This window comes from Sycon ciliatum, chromosome 12, assembly GCF_964019385.1.
Source record: "Sycon ciliatum chromosome 12, ocSycCili1.1, whole genome shotgun sequence".
In the NCBI taxonomy this organism is placed as follows: Eukaryota; Metazoa; Porifera; class Calcarea; order Leucosolenida; family Sycettidae; genus Sycon; species Sycon ciliatum.
The window spans coordinates 24,095,460-24,112,558 of NC_088654.1; the positions used below are offsets into that span (position 1 = coordinate 24,095,460).

General features: G+C 48.2%; 2 protein-coding genes across 4 annotated transcripts in view; one reads left to right on the plus strand and one right to left on the minus strand.

Moving 5' to 3' along the window:
- LOC135828818 (uncharacterized) overlaps positions 1–16,233 on the plus strand; it is a 29,765-nt gene extending 13,532 nt beyond the window's left edge. Inside the window, exon 2 of the mRNA XM_065341247.1 lies at positions 12,152–16,233. Within this exon, the coding sequence (XP_065197319.1) occupies positions 12,152–15,049 (2,898 nt within the window). The 3' untranslated portion in view covers positions 15,050–16,233. The remainder of the gene's footprint in view (positions 1–12,151) is intronic.
- Positions 1,820–11,934, minus strand: LOC135828835 (uncharacterized). Of its 3 annotated transcripts, none has more exons than XM_065341268.1 (6): positions 11,307–11,934; positions 11,023–11,064; positions 9,759–9,845; positions 8,315–8,431; positions 4,674–4,745; positions 1,820–2,836 (listed from the first exon to the last, which is right to left on the minus strand). In XM_065341268.1, the coding sequence occupies exons 2-6, from the start codon at positions 11,048–11,050 to the stop codon at positions 2,622–2,624; spliced, it is 519 nt and encodes a 172-aa protein (XP_065197340.1). In that variant the 5' UTR covers positions 11,051–11,064; positions 11,307–11,934; the 3' UTR covers positions 1,820–2,621. The 3 variants fall into 3 exon arrangements, with proteins under 3 accessions (XP_065197340.1, XP_065197338.1, XP_065197339.1); XM_065341266.1 differs by having other exon boundaries at positions 11,629–11,929; XM_065341267.1 differs by having other exon boundaries at positions 11,023–11,931.
- Positions 16,234–17,099: the final 866 nt, after the last annotated feature.

The following is a 17,099-nucleotide window of genomic DNA, read 5'->3' on the forward strand; positions in this document are numbered from 1 at the left end:
TGGACTAGAACACAATAACTTTTTTTAGAAAACTGCCATAAAGCAGTTTTTATTGCTATAATTCTATTTTGAAGAGGCATGTGTCGCACTGAAAATGCGCTGCGAGATGGCTAGAGTTTGTGTACAAGGGGTGGTCGAGCTGTGGTCGCGTGACAGTCGACCTGTCGTCGCGTGAGCTGGCCAGAAACAAAATGGCGCCCACGTATTTGTACACAACCGTGAGCCCTGAACTTTCACACCAAGCCCTGAACTTTCACACCAAGGTTCAACTCGAGTTCAACTCGAGTGACAGGACTGCACCCAAAAAAGGTCAAACAGGCTAGTAAGTAATAGTTGTACCCTGCAGGCACGGTGACCAGGTGACTGGTGTACGCAGGAGCACGTGACCGCTTGTTCAACCATGTTCGATTGGGAATAAAGGAGGAACGCTGCATCGCAGCCTTTTCGGACCAAAACCAGTCGACTCAGCGTCCAAAAGACTACAACATATGGGCCAATCGCGGTCACCCGTGCTTTTATAAGAACGAAATGGCGCTTTTAGTGACATTTTGCATACAAATCCCCATCTAGTAGGGCGCAGTCACCCAGTTTCGGTGGAAGTGCGCGAGTTCGATTGGGAATAAAGGAGGAAGGGAGCGTCTCAGCTTCCTCGGACCAAGACCATTCGACTCAGCACCCCGAAGACTACAACTGGTGAAAATTTGATTTTAGGGTATACTTCCCCTTTAATTAATTAAAAAGGTGGCCATATACCTTCGATGGTACTCCGTACGAAAACATGCGTAGAATCAGAATGCTTTGATAGATTTTGCTGAAATTTTCTGTACACACTCAGTGACTAATGACGGTAATGTAGATTGCAGATCAGTAACAGGCGTAGGGCACAGGAAGTGTGAGAAGGGTAGAGACAAGTTTTCACAAAACATCAACTGCATGCAGAAAACTGCCAAATATGGAAGGGGAAATTCCCAGTACACATTCCACGTGACTTCTCTAGGTGAAACGTAGAGCAGAACAGCATTTCTTTACGTTACGGGAACGCGAAGAAAGTTCGCGTGATTCTTTGCGTCGCGTTCCCAAAACGTAGAGCAGAACCTCCCTAATGGCTCGAACCCACGACCCATCGTACCCCCCGCGAGCTAGGTACGGCGTGAGGACACAGCCTGTTGGGGCGGGGGAGCAGTGTAGCAAGAAGGATCCATGAGTGTGTGTGATCCCCGGTAGCCTAATCGGTAGGGCACTGTCCCGGAAAGACAGGGGTGCTGGGTTCGAATCCCGCTCGTGGATCCTTCTTTTGCAACACTCCTACTGTCCAAGCCTAGGGCATTTCTATCACCATGGACACCAGTCTATGGCCAGTGGAGTCATCACACAAAAACCATTATCATGTATGCATAGTCTATGCCAGGTGAAATTCTAGCCTGTTCATTCTTCGGCCACCGGCAGTACAGTATTTACCAAAGCCACATCATCCGGCCGTCCAACCTGCTAGCTACGGCCTCTTCCACAATCTCACAGAGATAAATGTTAGTTAGACAGTCCCAGCCCCACTGTCCCCCACATACTACAGACATGCAGACACACATACACACCATGCCACCACACACATTCTAGCCTGTTCGTTCTTCGGCGCGGGACACTACGGCGGTACTGTATGCACCAGAGGGACAGTATCCGGCAGTCCAACCTGCTAGCTGCGGCCTCTTCCACAATCTCACAGAGACAAATCGGTTAGTTACAAAACCCCAGCACCACTGTCCCACATACAGACATGCAGGCACACCGATACACCATGCCGAGACAGACACCCACGCATGTGTACAGTGTTGGGCGAGGAGTGTAGAAACAAAATACGAAAATAGAGAATTGGTCGGTAACCTGTACACAAAACTCAGGAAAGGCTAAAAACAAAACAAAAACTAGAAAATATATCCATGGACACACAATGAAAATAACCGTTGTGTATTGATGGAGAGGACGTATAGAACAGATATAAACTAGATCATAGATTGTCAAGTATGTCAAGGTCAAGGTCCGGAAGAGCAATGGCTGAAGCTCAGGTAGCTGTGAACTGAAGAATCAGGTTTGGAGGACTGAAGGGGTGCCACACGCTGACAAGACTGTCATTTGCTTTCTCTAGTTTTGCTCGATAGCGCCTGATGGCCCAACAGGTTTTGCACGTGACCACTACATGTGTACGCCGCTTACCTGCACATCGGCATTTAGAGAGAGGGAGAGAGAGAGAGAGAGAGAGAGAGAGAGAGAGAGAGAGAGAGAGAGAGAGAGAGAGAGAGAGAGAGAGAGAGAGAGAGAGAGAGAGAGAGAGAGAGAGAGAGAGAGAGAGAGAGAGAGAGAGAGAGAGAGAGAGAGAGAGAGAGAGAGAGAGAGAGAGAGAGAGAGAGAGAGAGAGAGAGAGAGAGAGAGAGAGAGAGAGAGAGAGAGAGAGAGAGAGAGAGAGAGAGAGAGGGGGGAAGACAGAGACAGAGAGAGTGTGTTTACACTGGTCATGGTTGATTAGTACGCAGGCTTGCACTGGTCGGCAATCACATGCTTGCACTGGTCAGCAATAACATGCTTGCACTGGTCAGCAATAACATGCTTGCACTGAGTCTGGCTGGCAGTCACTTCCCTCCTGCTGCAGATGCTTTGGCCTTTCCTTTCACCTTTGCCGTCGGTGCGGGTGATGATGCACCGGTGATGGTCTTTGATCGCCGTCGTAGCTTACTCCATCCAGCACCACCCATGCTGGTAGTGCTACTGGCTTGTGAGGTGCTGCGTCGACCACTGGCCTGTGATTCGGTGTGGCTGCTGGTGCTAGCCTGCCGATCCGTTTCCACTGTACAACATGTGTGTGTGTGTGTGTTGGGAAAGACACAGTTACACACACACACACACACACACACACACACACACACACACACACACACACACACACACACACACACACACACACACACACACACACACACACACACACACACACACACACACACACACACACACACACACACACACACACACACACACACACACACACACACACACACACACACACACACACACACACACACACACACACACACACACACACACACACACACACACACACACACACACACACACACACACACACACACACACACACACACACACACACACACACACACACACACACACACACACACACACACACACACACACACACACACACACACACACACACACACACACACACACACACACACACACACACACACACACACACACACACACACACACACACACACACACACACACACACACACACACACACACACACACACACACACACACACACACACACACACACACACACACACACACACACACACACACACACACACACACACACACACACACACACACACACACACACACACACACACACACACACACACACACACACACACACACACACACACACACACACACACACACACACACACACACCATGTACCATGTATACGCCCGTCGCAAGAGAAGCACGCAAATCAGCAAATGCACTGGATGTGCACCCACAGATTTTCTCTGATAGCAACGATAGCGAACAAGATCTGAATGAGACAGATCAAGACTTGCACCAGATAACTGTCTAATCCACACAACTGGCGAAGCCATGTGAATCGACCACCAATGCACACCTGGTCTACACCACACGGAGTACATCAGCATACAACGGCCAAGACAGTTACCTATGCACACCCTACACTTGCTGGGGTAACCAGTATAGACAGCGCACTGCTTTGATAGAAGCAGACACTAGATGCACTGGTACCTTGAAGTGAAATAGGAATTACTTTACCAACCAGCCTCGGCTACTGAGTACTGGGAACCCAGAGCCAACAGACATGCCAACAACCTTAGCCATGAAAGCTATTATAGTAACGACACACTGGATTGTTGAGCCGAAACTAGTCCAACTTCCAAATGCTTTGGCAAGAAGGCATTCCGACAGGTCGGACACACACACACACACACACACACACACACACACACAGAGGGCATATGAGGAAGAGCATTCGCGTGGCACACGCACCCCCCCCCCCCCCCCCCACACACACACCGGATCGGCAATGCACCTGCCACTTAAAGCATTGCAATAACAGACAAGGACATCAGTGCATGACTGAAAGGAGCAGTCGATTGAATGATATACAAACTGTATAAAGATGTAGCATGCAGACGGATTCGTATGACTGTACAGTAGTTGGTGTTTGCCTGTTTGGATGCAACTATGTGTGTATGTGTACGACTGTTACGTACACGACTTGCTGTGTTGTATTGTGTGTGTGTGTGTGTATACCAAGGAGTCATGGCATTCATGCAGGGAGACGACCCAGCCAGTTTGAAGTCCGTTGTGCATCCATGCTCTGTGGAGCACGCGATTGTGACCGAGACCCCAACATGCTGAACCTATGTGCGGACGGGACAGCAAAGTATGCAGACATGCACGTAGTGTGATGTATGCATGCATATATTGACTTTGCCCCAAACACGACTGAAACGGGCAGCCTGGGTGGCAAGACCCGCATGGCGTCATATTCCATTTGTCGGCCCCTTGTCTACATGGATACATGCTAGAAACCAGATAAACACACACACACACACACACACACAGAGATAATTATACTCACAGAGAAAACCGGGGAACAACTCCTGAGGCTCCGTAAGCAGCACTTTGTACTTCTTGTTGCCGTCGTCATCCTCTGAAACACACATGCATGCACACACACGCGCGCACACACACAGACATACACACACACACACACACGCATACACACACCCAATCAAAGCAGAGAACGTTACTCGTTAGACAAAGGCAGTGCATGAAGTGGAACTGTATAATACTCGCGGTCTAGCCCTGACAGCATCACCTTCAATGCTAGAAAACGTTCCACTTTGGACCAGCAGCTCCTGAGCAACATGTCACAGGCCAGCCAAAGTTGCCTTCCGGCACCCCTGTCTGCATGCGTATGAAAACAAGAGTGTCATGTTGATAGGTTAGTTATGGGTGATCACAGTATTGAGTATTAACCCAAAATTCCACCGAATAGCATGATATTCTTGACGTATTGAACATGTTCATCCTTTCCTCGGCAGACTGTAGTGATGTAAAGCATAGCTTACTGGATGTTCTATGTGCGTAGTCTGCAAAGGGCCTTGCTGCTGAAAATGGATAAAGATGTACACACCAGCATTCCACCGCTGGCTACAGAATATTCTTCAAATCTTCCGAATTTTCGCCCAGGAGGCGACCTAGAGTGCTCAACATCACAAGGATGGAGCAATAATATCACAAACGGGCAGAAGAGAACAGAGACAACCAGCTTGTCGCCTTTGAATGATAAGGATTTTTTGGCATGCATATTCATATCGTCGTCATGCTGGGGAAAGGTGGTGAATGGCGTTGCAAACTCGAGCGCCGCTTTGAGGAGCTGCTCTGAGATCGATGGATAGATACGATTATGCATGCCAAAAATCTTTATTATTCACAGGTGACAAGGTATGGGCCAGGACGGACAGAGAAGGTTTATTCGATGTCACACTGGGGAGCAATGGTAACGCGGAAGTGTGCCAATTGGTAGGAGCGTTCTTGCTGAAGCGTCTAGCAGATATGTTCAGCACCGCCAGCCTAGGCCTGTACTGTGACGATGACCTCACAGCATTCAAGAACATGACTGGACACGAGGCAGACTCCATCCGCAAAGCTATCACAAAGCTGTTTAACCCTTTACCGGTCTACCATAAGCGAACCGATACTATAGTATCGGTACGTTTGGCTCTCATTTTTTGGGGCATTGTTGCAAGGAGACAGCTAAACAGGCGCTCTACGCGTAGCTGAGGTCCAAGGCTTTATGACGATGTACAAAACAACCATGCTTACCATACAAATTTTTGCCGTATCGATCGACTGAAGTTTGTTGAAATTGGAAAAGACGACCATCCGCCATGCGTGTATTTCGAGAATGCGAGTGCATCTCTTGGGGCCGTGTTTGACAAGCGTTCTGAGAGCAGTAACACCACCAGTCCAGGCTGGATCTCCCGGGAGGTTTTGCAGTGTAGTGTGTTGAGAAAAAGAGCTCCGTTGAATCCTGCTAGTTCAAAAATATATCGTCCACGAATGAAGAAATAAAATTCTCCAAACAGAGAGGAAGCTTTCTTGCTGCCGACACGGCGACAGCGACTGTCACAAGGACTCGTCAGGTGCGATCAGCTGATTCGCCTGGCCGTGAGAATCACGGCATGCGTAAGCTCGCGCCTTAGTGCTCATCTGAGTGAGAGTGAATCTGACGCGAGCAGCCCTGAGATGAACAAACCGAAGCTGCGATATCGTGGAATGGGAATTGCTGCTGCTGGCGTATCGCCAATGGCGAGGTGTTGGTGTTCAATGGCGGTATTGTAGAGAGCCTGCATTTCTTGTAAAGACGTAGCCCTTACCTGATTGTTTATCGTACGACTTCAGCTCCATCACGAACTTGGTATGCCTTTCGTGCTGTGATGTTCGTGTATTTCATTCGCAAATGTATTTTCTCTCAACTTGAAGGGCTACCAATGGCCCTACCCTTGCCTGGACCTAGTCATATTTGAATTTTCTGGACGCGTTCAGACATACAGATTTGGAAAATATATGGTTTACCCATACCTACATCACATGGTTCTTGAGTTATTGCTGGTTGTGTGTACATGTATTTGCGTGACCACCCCTCACATACATTGAGTTAGACCGGCAAAGGGTTAAAGACTCCGGCTTGAGAATCACGATCAGCACAAACCAGGGAATGGTCAACTTCCTTGACGTTACCTTCAACCTCGCAACTGGCCGCTACGAGCCGTACTGAAAACCGAACGACGCGCCAAGATAACATCAACACCGAGTGGAACCACCCCCCGACAACCATACCGAAATTGCCGGGGATGATAAACAAGCGATTTTCAAGTATTTCGAGCGACCAAGAGGTCTTCAACAACGCTGCACAGGCCTACAAGGAAGCATCAGCGGATTCCCGGCCGTACTAACATTCGACAACGGCAGCGAGGCAAAGAAGTGCTGAGAGAGGAAGAGGAACATAACCTGGTATGACCGGCATTTCCTTAAATCCATGTCTACCAGTATCGGCCAGTAGTTCCTGAACGGCCAGTCCGAAAGCACTTCCCGGCATCGTCACCTCTTTTTTTGTAAAATGTTCAACAAAAGCACGGCCAAGGTCAGCTAGTCATGTATGGCCAACATGTCCTGCCTAATCGAGGGGGACAACCGGACAGTGCTGGCCCCGGCCGACGGGCGGAAACCGGCAGAGGAATGCAACTGCTGGGCTAAACCCTCTTGCCCTCTGGACGGCCGGTGTTTGCGAGAGACGGTGGTCTACCAAGCGGCCGTCACGACTCGGAGCTCAGGAGAGGAGAGGCGTTACTTCGGGCTTTGCGAGACACCGTTCAAAATGTGCTATGGTAACCACCTCTCGACTACGAGGTAGGAAAAGTACCGCACAAACACGTCTGTCAAGCCTCAATCCACCTATGGGCACTTCAGGACCAGGGTGAGGAGTATGACATTAGGTAGTCCATCGTGAACAGGGCAAAGACCTACAGCATCATCACAAAAGGGTGCGGCCTGTGTTTAGCAGAAAAGGTGAAGATCATCCGCGCTGACCCAGCCACGTTCCTAAACTTAAAAAATAAGAATGAGTATTAAAATGTCGACACAGGAATAAGTTCTAGCTCTCGCGCCATGGCACAGGTGTGACTTGGCCACCTACATGCCATCACCAGGACCTGCCATAACCAGGGCCTGCCATCACCAGGACATGCCTGCCATCACCGGAGCTGGCAGGCTGTCTGCCATCACTGTAACTTGAATGTCACCTCTCCTTCTCTCCCTTCTTTTCACCTCCCGTGTAAAAACTGACACCACCCGCAGCATGTCTCACCAACTACTTGAACGTCACAGTAAAGTCGCACTACCTTTGCACGCTTTCCTACCTGCCTGGGTAAACATTTGTAGCTAGATGATGTACACGTTATCAGTTGTCTGAGGATTGCCTTAAAACTTTGCTATGTGCATGAAATGCAGCGTTACAACAATGACCTAGCCGATTGTCTCTGTTCTCTTCTGCCTTTGTGCATTTAATAAGTATGTATGTTCTGCGTTTGTGCATTCAGTGAGTATGTATGTTCTGAGTTTTGGGCAATTGCTAGTTACATGCAGTACTCGGTCCCAACCTGCCCGGATTACGGTTTGGATTTATTCACTGAGTATAAAAGCTACAGTTCTTACTGAGAATGGCGCAGAGAATGTACTTGGCGTTGTTCTGTAGGTACTTGCATGCCTCGTCTTGCCGGTGATCAGGAAGGTGTATGATCTTGCCCTGCGTATCCACCAGGTCCAGCAGAACTACACAGAACAGTAAGAAGAGGAAACTTTTTGTGCAAGCATGCACAGCAGTGACCGGCTACACCATCAAACATCCTATGTGAAGTACGGGAGCGAAACTCATCACCATTGTAACTTGTAAGTGAATGCACACGTTCACATACTTATTCTCACACATTTAAATATAGTGACGTGTTTGCACAAAACCTTGAAGTTACAGTTCGTCTTGTGCACTGACAGAGATGGGAACAGACACAATACAGAGAAACAAGGGGAAGGGACGGAGGGGGAGACAAGAGAGAAGGACAGACAGACACACAGATAGGGATACAGAGAAAGACGAGATGCACTCTTGCTGTCTCCAGTATCTACATTCCGTGGACAAGGAATTTCCACCCAAGAGTCTAACACAGCGGCACATTTCAATTTCAATTACTGAAATTTCACAAATTTTCGGCGTACTTTTGTTTTCGGTACTTTCAGTGCAGCTGTTTCATACCTAAAATTGTAATACACCCAACAAACACTAACACGCATAATCCAATAGGGAACTGCTTCTCTGTACCGAAAATTTCTGTTCATCTAACGTGGCCTTTTCCCCGCACACCGAAAAAATTTGAGCACCGAAAATTTCTGAAATTCGAGTATATAATGCCTGATCCAAAACCCCATCAGAGGGCAGCAGAGGTGGCATCAACGTTGGTGCTGCTTTTGGTTCACGTGTTGTACTTCTTTGTACATGACTGTACAGTGCGTATCGGTTATAGCGTGGTCGTATACAAGAATATACTGCCTACAAGAATGAACACTCATTTTTTCATAATCATAACACATATTTTATGTGTATATTTATTCTTACATGCAGTATTATCGCATAGTAGAATATATCGGCCCTAAGAATGGATTTTGTGTAGCAAAATGTGCCAGATTAGTGCAAAGTGTATCGCCTGTTGTAATAAAATCTGTGCTCTGTGCATACTCAATACAATAATATTCAACACAAAAAGAGAGTTATGTCCAACTGAGCATCGGAGAATCACTTTTTCTGTCCAGTCGGACTCTTGCTTTCGACTTCTCTCGTATCTGCTGCTCCGCAGTCGCCTAGCACGACCGCGAGTCTGATCCGTGTGTATCATGTGTAGACCTACATGATTGTACGTGTCCACATGCCAAACGTGCGTGCATAACTATCATTATGATACCTGTATGTCACACGTGCATATGATATGTCACACGTGATTTATCGTGTGTAAGAAATATCGGCAATAAGAATCAAATGTCGTTTTTCAAACACCCACGCTATAACCGATACCTACTGTACCTGGTAACATCAGCATGTTGAACTTACTCTCTTCTCGGCAACCACAAGTGGCATTGAGGTACGGCAGAATGCGGCTGATCCGGCATTTCAGATTTAGATGTATCATCTTCGCGTCTGCAGGCACATAGAGTTTGCACACGCGCACACACGAGCCCACACATGCATGCATGCACGCATGCACAAACAAACACACACACACACACACACACACGCAAACACACACACGGTCAAGTGAACAACTCAACGGGGCCCTGTTTTTCCAAACTCTGTTAGGACTGCGTGGCACTGGCATGCAGAGTTGTAATTATTGTACTTACAAGTGATACCTCTGCGCATGCTCCTATATGTATTGACAATATTATTGTCATAAGCTCAGGAAGTAGCCTAGGCATGCTGCAGGTGTGTATAGTATTAGTATTTATTCCCGTAGCTATGCAGAAGACGTTACTTCAGTAACGTCTGGCGCTAGCCAGGGTCCACATAGCTTTAATTTGGTGTTTGTTTGTTTGTTTGTGTGTTTGTGTCACGCCTGGCGCTATCCCGTATCTGTCCCGTACCGTACCATCAAACACAGCTGGCCACATACAGCTGGCCGCAATATTCAAATAGGGCTTTCAAACGCAAGATCATATTAACGTGAAGCAACTTGGAAGAATGAGTATGAATGCGAAGTGTATGGGGGAATGCATGTAGGGCGATAGTGCGGGTTCGAATCCCAGGTAATGCCTGAAAAAAATAGGAGAATTGAAAAAATTTATAACATCCCTTTTCTTTTTTTGCCGTCATCAAGGCGGTAGACGGTGTCGTATTACTGGCCCTCGACCGTACCTGTCCCGTACATGTCCTGTACCTGTCCCGTACCTATCCCGTACCGTACCGTACAATCAAAGACGGCTGGCCACAATGCATATTCAAATAGGGCTTTCAAATACAACATCATAACGTGAAGCAACTTGGAAGAATTAGTATGCATGCGAAGTGTATCGGGGGATGCATGCAGTGCGATAGTGCGGGTTCGAATCCCAGGTAATGTCTAAAAACCAAAAGCTGAAACTAATAAGAATTTATAACATCTCTATGCTTTTTTTGTCTAGGTCATCAAGGCAATAAAGCATAGCGTAGGGCCCTGAGCTTCCAAGCTCTCTCGTTCAACATTTCCTGGCTCGTCAAACGACTGCCAATGACAAATGAATGTGACATGAATATATACATGGTGTTTCAGACACCCGGTCACCTTATCCAAGTATGCATGCAGTTGCCCTTGCTTCAGGGTTTACTGTGCGTCCCTCACCTGCGTAGTAGACTTTGGCTACTGCCATGTCGTCAGAGACCACTATGCAGTGTCGATACACACACACACACACACACACACACACACACACACACACACACACACACACACACACACGTCGGCACAGTCTAAGGGATTGGTCCACGGCGATGACGCCGGAGGCCGGCGCCGAGCGACGACGGGATTGGCAGCTTCAGCCACCTGGCCGAATATCAGTTCAACAGTGGATTAGTCACCAGTACGTCTGTCTACCCGCACAGTACAACTGTATCCCATGTACTCACAGCCGCCAAGTCATGTAATCAGGTGAGTGTGTACACAGGCAGAGACAGTTTTTCTCTCAGTTTCTGCTACTACTACTAGTAGTACTACTGTAGCGAGCATCCAGCACCTCAGCGTACTGTCGTCTCCAGTGATCACCTAACTGATAGCTATTCCACTGATCAGTCTACTGTATACCATACTAGCAGTAAGTAGTGCTCCGTGCTCGACGGCTCGTACTGCTGGCCACAATGACTTGCAGTTGGACAGCCGGACTGTTTTCAGTGCCGAGTACAGCTTGCGGACACAAGTAAGTTCTCAGCAACACCACTCGCTGCCACTTACCGCTAGGGAATCTGGGGCTAAACCGTCACGGATAAATTTTATGCAAAGGGTCTATTGTACATTGTAGTACCAAGAGTCCATAAACATGCCAGTACAGTGCCAGTGGTTACAAACAAAATAGTAGGAATTATTTTGACTGGACTGGTACAGTCAGTGCCTCAGTGGCAGTGTGGCCGTGGGGGGACTGGGACAGTGGAAGTAGTTTCATCACCACCTGGCACATCGCTATCACAAGTATCAGCCATGACAACAACTAATAATAGTGATAACTATCCTATAATAATGAGTATGAGTATGACCACTGCCCTGGCACTGTACTGCAATTATTTTATCAGTATGATTGTCTTTCGAAAACGGAAAAAATCGACAGGGCAACCCGTACATATCTATGCACCATGCATGCGCACAGATCGAGTAAAGAAGTTTTCTTCGCGTAATACTAATAATACATAATACCGTTACGGCGTTAGTAGATCTACTGAGTCTGTGCACAATGTCAATGATTGTCATATTATGAATGAAGGTTGGCTCGTCTCTTGGAGTCATGGCATGCAAAGAGAACGCTGACGGTATAGGAGCACTATCATCAGCTCTTTCCCAGACTGGATGCGATGAGAGAAGTGCTAGCGAGGACGGTTGCACGGAGGCTACTTGCTCCGAAACCACTGCTTGCATCGCCGAAGCAAGCAACACAGTTCCCGAGGCAGTGTCCAGACTGAAAAGTCTGTTAGTTGAGGAGTATGTCGGCGCAACCGTGGACATGGGAGAAGGCATGGTGGAGGAAGGGATGAATGAACCAAGCGTTTCAGATGTGCAGGTAAAACTGATCATTTTGTCTAGGCCAGAGCTTCGGCAGGAGTTCGCCGATGCGAGTTTCGATTCAACAGGGGACATGTGGCGCGTAGAACACGTTTTCACAAAGGCAGCCGATAGTTTGGAGAACATCTCCATTGCAAGTCTCTTCGATCTGGACAATGAGCAGACGCTGGAGTTCTCCAGCGGTGGTCGAACGTATCGCATATTGGCTGTTGCCAGCGCGGGCTGTGGCAAGACGTTCGTGTTTACAAGAGTGGCACCATTGAAATGGGCCCGGAATGAAATGTGGGCATCGTTTGACCTGGTGATAGCACGGAAGCTACGGAACAAGGAGGTTAGAGAGGCAAAGAACATATGCGCTCTGCTTGGCGTTGAGGAGCGGGGAGAGTTTACGAGCGAGGAGCGCAAAAGTATCGATGATTTTGTACGGCGGCAAGCTCATCGAGTATGTATTGTGCTCGATGGGCTTGATGAGATCCGCCTTAGTGACTGCAGTGGCTTTGTTCAGGACATCATTAACGGGTCAAGTGTGAAGGGACTGCGTCTGGTGGTGACGTCACGGCCGTGTGTAGAACTGCTGAGCCTGAGTGACAAAAAGCAGTTTGACCGGCGTGTGGAACTTGTCGGCTTCCGGCAAGAAGATGTTGAGGAGTACATTGGCAAGGTGCTGAGGTCAGTAGACGAAGCATCCTTACTGGTAATGGCAGTACGGCAGGATCAACACCTTGCTAGTATGATGGCCACGCCATTCCTAGCCATGCAGACGTGCAAGATGTTCCACTGCCGCAATGGCATGCTGCCGAAATGCCTGTCGGACATCTTTGACATGATGATCCTCCAAGTTGCCGAGCGCAATACTGGTGAGTCGTACAAGAGTTGGAATGAGATTTCTCCAGCCGTCCAAGCCCTTATCCTAGATCTTGGGAAATTTGCTTTCAGCATGCTGGTTAAACAGCGACTCATTTTCACCAATGCTGATTTGCAGATGCGAGCGATCACCAGGGAAGCTAAAGCTCTCGGCCTTCTCGTGCTAGCCGACAGTAGCAGTCGCAATGACGGCAGACTGTGGATGTTCAGCCATTTGACGTTACAAGAATCGCTGGCGGCTCGCTACGTGGCTGTGAAGAAGGCAACAACACCGGCGCTCGTTGTTCGTTTGGTGGAGATGCTGGGCCCAGAAAGCGACCACTTGCGGACTTTCTGGATGCTGTTGACAGCCCAGTTGAACAAGGAGAATGCTGACTGTTTGATCAACGGTCTTCTAACGCGGAAGAAGTCCTCTCACGGACAAGGAGCGGGTGTGAACGACGAGGACGAGGAATGGGGCGCCCCACATGATGCAACAGCGGCAGCACGTGATGTCTTTCCACTGGATATGCTGGAATCACTGAGTGCAGGTTTGGACGACAACGAGGGCCGCCGTCTTGCAGAAGAGCTTCTATCCGACAGCCTGAACGGAAGAAGCAGTGTGCGTTACGTGGAGAACCGTAGCAAGTACGGTCGACCCGATAGCGGTGAACAGTTCTTGAGAGCAACGTTACTGACGTGGGTAGAGCGCTGCCCTGATGCAACGTACGATACAGTGGTTGATGCTCTGCGATGCATGGGCAAACACGTCCTTGCACAGTCTTTACATACTCCTATGCGCGGTGATAATCCAACACCAGTGAAGAGTCCATTCCACAAGGAAATCATCGGTGCCTCAGACCGCAACTTAGATCTCGCAGTACTCAGCTGTGCTGAGCATTGCCGTCACCATGACGATGACTGTCAACCCATGTCCAGCCTAGTCGCCGCATTTCAGTGCATGAGGATATGGTTCCATGGCGTTGCCCATCCGGCCGTTATCCGTGCTTATGACGTCGCCGTCGATGTGCACTATACCAGTGTGAGGAGTGTGGCGTTTAATGGATGGCGACATGTTGGTACTTGGCCATTTCCAGTATCACTGCTGAAGTGTGAGAACATAACAAGTCTATACATTTCGCACTGGACCTATCAGTGGCAGCAGATCCTGGCAGTTCTGAAGTCATCACACATGCATCTACAGGTAATCCGTCTGCAGAATTGTGATCTCACTGACACCAGTATGCCCTCACACCCAGCCAGTACACAACCGTCGCATGCTGAAGACAGTGGAACAGCTACAACGACTGACCATGGCGATCGCATCCCTGCAGTGCTCCTGGCCGAGGCACTTGCCGATAGTCGCTGCCTCAAACAGTTCCGTGTTCTCCGCTGCAGTGGCATCGGTTGGCATGGTTATCGTGCTATCTGCAAGGCCTTGTGTCACTCGACACATTTATCAACCTTGACATTCCAACATTCAGGGTTCATTTCTCGCATCGATGTTCTGGCGGAAAATCTTCGCAGTGCATGGCCTGAGATAGTGCAGCTTGAAGTCGATGTTGGGGGAGGCTCGGAGGAGCAGGAGGCACCATCCGACCACGACGTCTCTGCATTCTTGCATGCCGTCAACGCACACACATCACTCCGGCAACTAGTGATTTACACCAGTCTACATCAGCACCGTACGGATGCCTACCAACGCCTCCTGAGCAAGGACTCTTACAGATCTACCTTAGATTTTCAAAGGTGTGATTAGTACCAGGAACATTCAAACGGACTTGTGAAATTTACAATTGTCCGTTCCATGCCTGGACTGTGTGCTCTCAAAGTGCGTCTCTGCATTCTTGCATGCTGTCAACGTGTGCGCCTCACTACGGCGACATTTGATTCGCGACAATCCACGTTAATGCCATACGGATGCCTATCAACGTCTTCTCAGCAAGAACTCTTACCGATCTCAATTCGATTTTAAACTGGATTGTTAGAAGAAGTTCAGCATTCTCTCCGTGTTCCACTGCAATAATATTCACAGTAACAACTAAAAACTCGGATGTTGATTAAGAGTAACTCTCCATCACTGAGACTGGATACTATATACAGTCAGAAAGTGCAATAACTAGGCACAAAACTGACAAGAGTACTGAGACATTCGACGTCCTGACACCTAGCTTCAACACATTTCCGTAGCGCTAACCGACAGCCTTCCAACTTGGAAGGTTCAAGGTTATGAAAAGAACAAAGAGGGGAAGGCAAGCGCAACGAAAACGAGCAAAAGCTACAGTCCCAACGGAACAAAGAATGTCGATTGTTACTGGACGATGACGAGACCAGTACGATATTTGACAAAGCGGTCTAACTACAATTCGAAGCAGCAAAGCAGCACACCACCCAACTTGGGTGGGTCATAAATATCAAAGATAAGTAAAGAAAGGGGAAGCTTTGCAAAAACGAATTGTACAAGCCGAAAGCCAAACTCCTACAGCTACAGTACTCCTCATGCATGACATTGTGATGGACTAGTTGACTACAAAACAAGTTGTTTCACACGACGTACGTTTAGCCGTATGGTTCGTGACGGCTCATCAGGTGTGCAATTTGAAACTCGGACAACTAGCACAATATTTACTTGGACGTTTAAAATAACTTGAGCCTTGAAAAAAAACTTTACCCGTAAAATCCAAACATGTTGAGAAATTTACTCCGTTCCATACCTGGACTGTTTGCTCCCAAAGATAGCGGCATATCCTAAATTGTGGCGGTCAGGCCAAGACTTTTATTGTTTTCTCTTATAGTTCATTGCAGTAACCCAACCTGGTAGTACATATATGTCGGCATTGTTTGTACTATCTTTCATAGCCTCATTCCAGTCCGGAGCTTTGTCAAAGGTGTGTGTGTGTCGTGACATGGTGAGGAAAGAGAAGAGAAGAGAAGAGAAGAGAGAGAGAGAGAGAGAGAGAGAGAGAGAGAGAGAGAGAGAGAGAGAGAGAGAGAGAGAGAGAGAGGGAGGGAGGGAGAGAGAGACCACTTGCTTGTGGGCCCTGACTCTGCCGGGTATGTTCACGTACAAGAAAGTCCATACCCGGCAGGTAGTCGTAAAATACCACGGCATTTACGACTACCTGGTCCATACATAGTGTGCATTAGTGGTGCGGCTTAGCCGAATACGTAGACGGGATTTCTAAGATGGTGCTGGTTCAGGGTGCATGCGAGCTACATGAAAGTCCATACCAGGGAGTCTTAAAATACGGGTATTTACGACGGACTCGCTGGTCCATACAGTCATAGTGTGAAATAGTGACCGGCAATGGTGCGGCTAACCGCATAGGAATACGGGATTTCTACGTTGGTGCTGGTTCAGGGTGCATGCGAGCTACATGTGCCTTTGCTGTCATCGCGTGATCGTCTTCTCATCTACTCTTCTGGATAATGTACCCAACTCCACTAGTCAACTGGCCGGCACAATAAAGGTTATGACTCAAGACTGCCGGAAGCAGTATTCAATTGGTCCAGTCATACCACAGTCTTTCATACAGTTTGTGTATAATATGGCGGGGACATAATTCCCTCCTCAGCAGTAAACATGCGTTGGTAGCTACAAGGTTGGTCTGGTATTATTTACCTGACCAATCACACCGGTACCCAGCTCCACTCTGAGTCTGAGCTCCGGGCGGGATTTCCCCTTTTTTTCATCCTTAGCCATGCAGGATGAGTTGACTATGAGCCTACACAGTGTAATACCTGGGTACACTGTTCCTGGCTTTCATCAACACACGTCATGCATACACCATGCACAATGACACGGAACA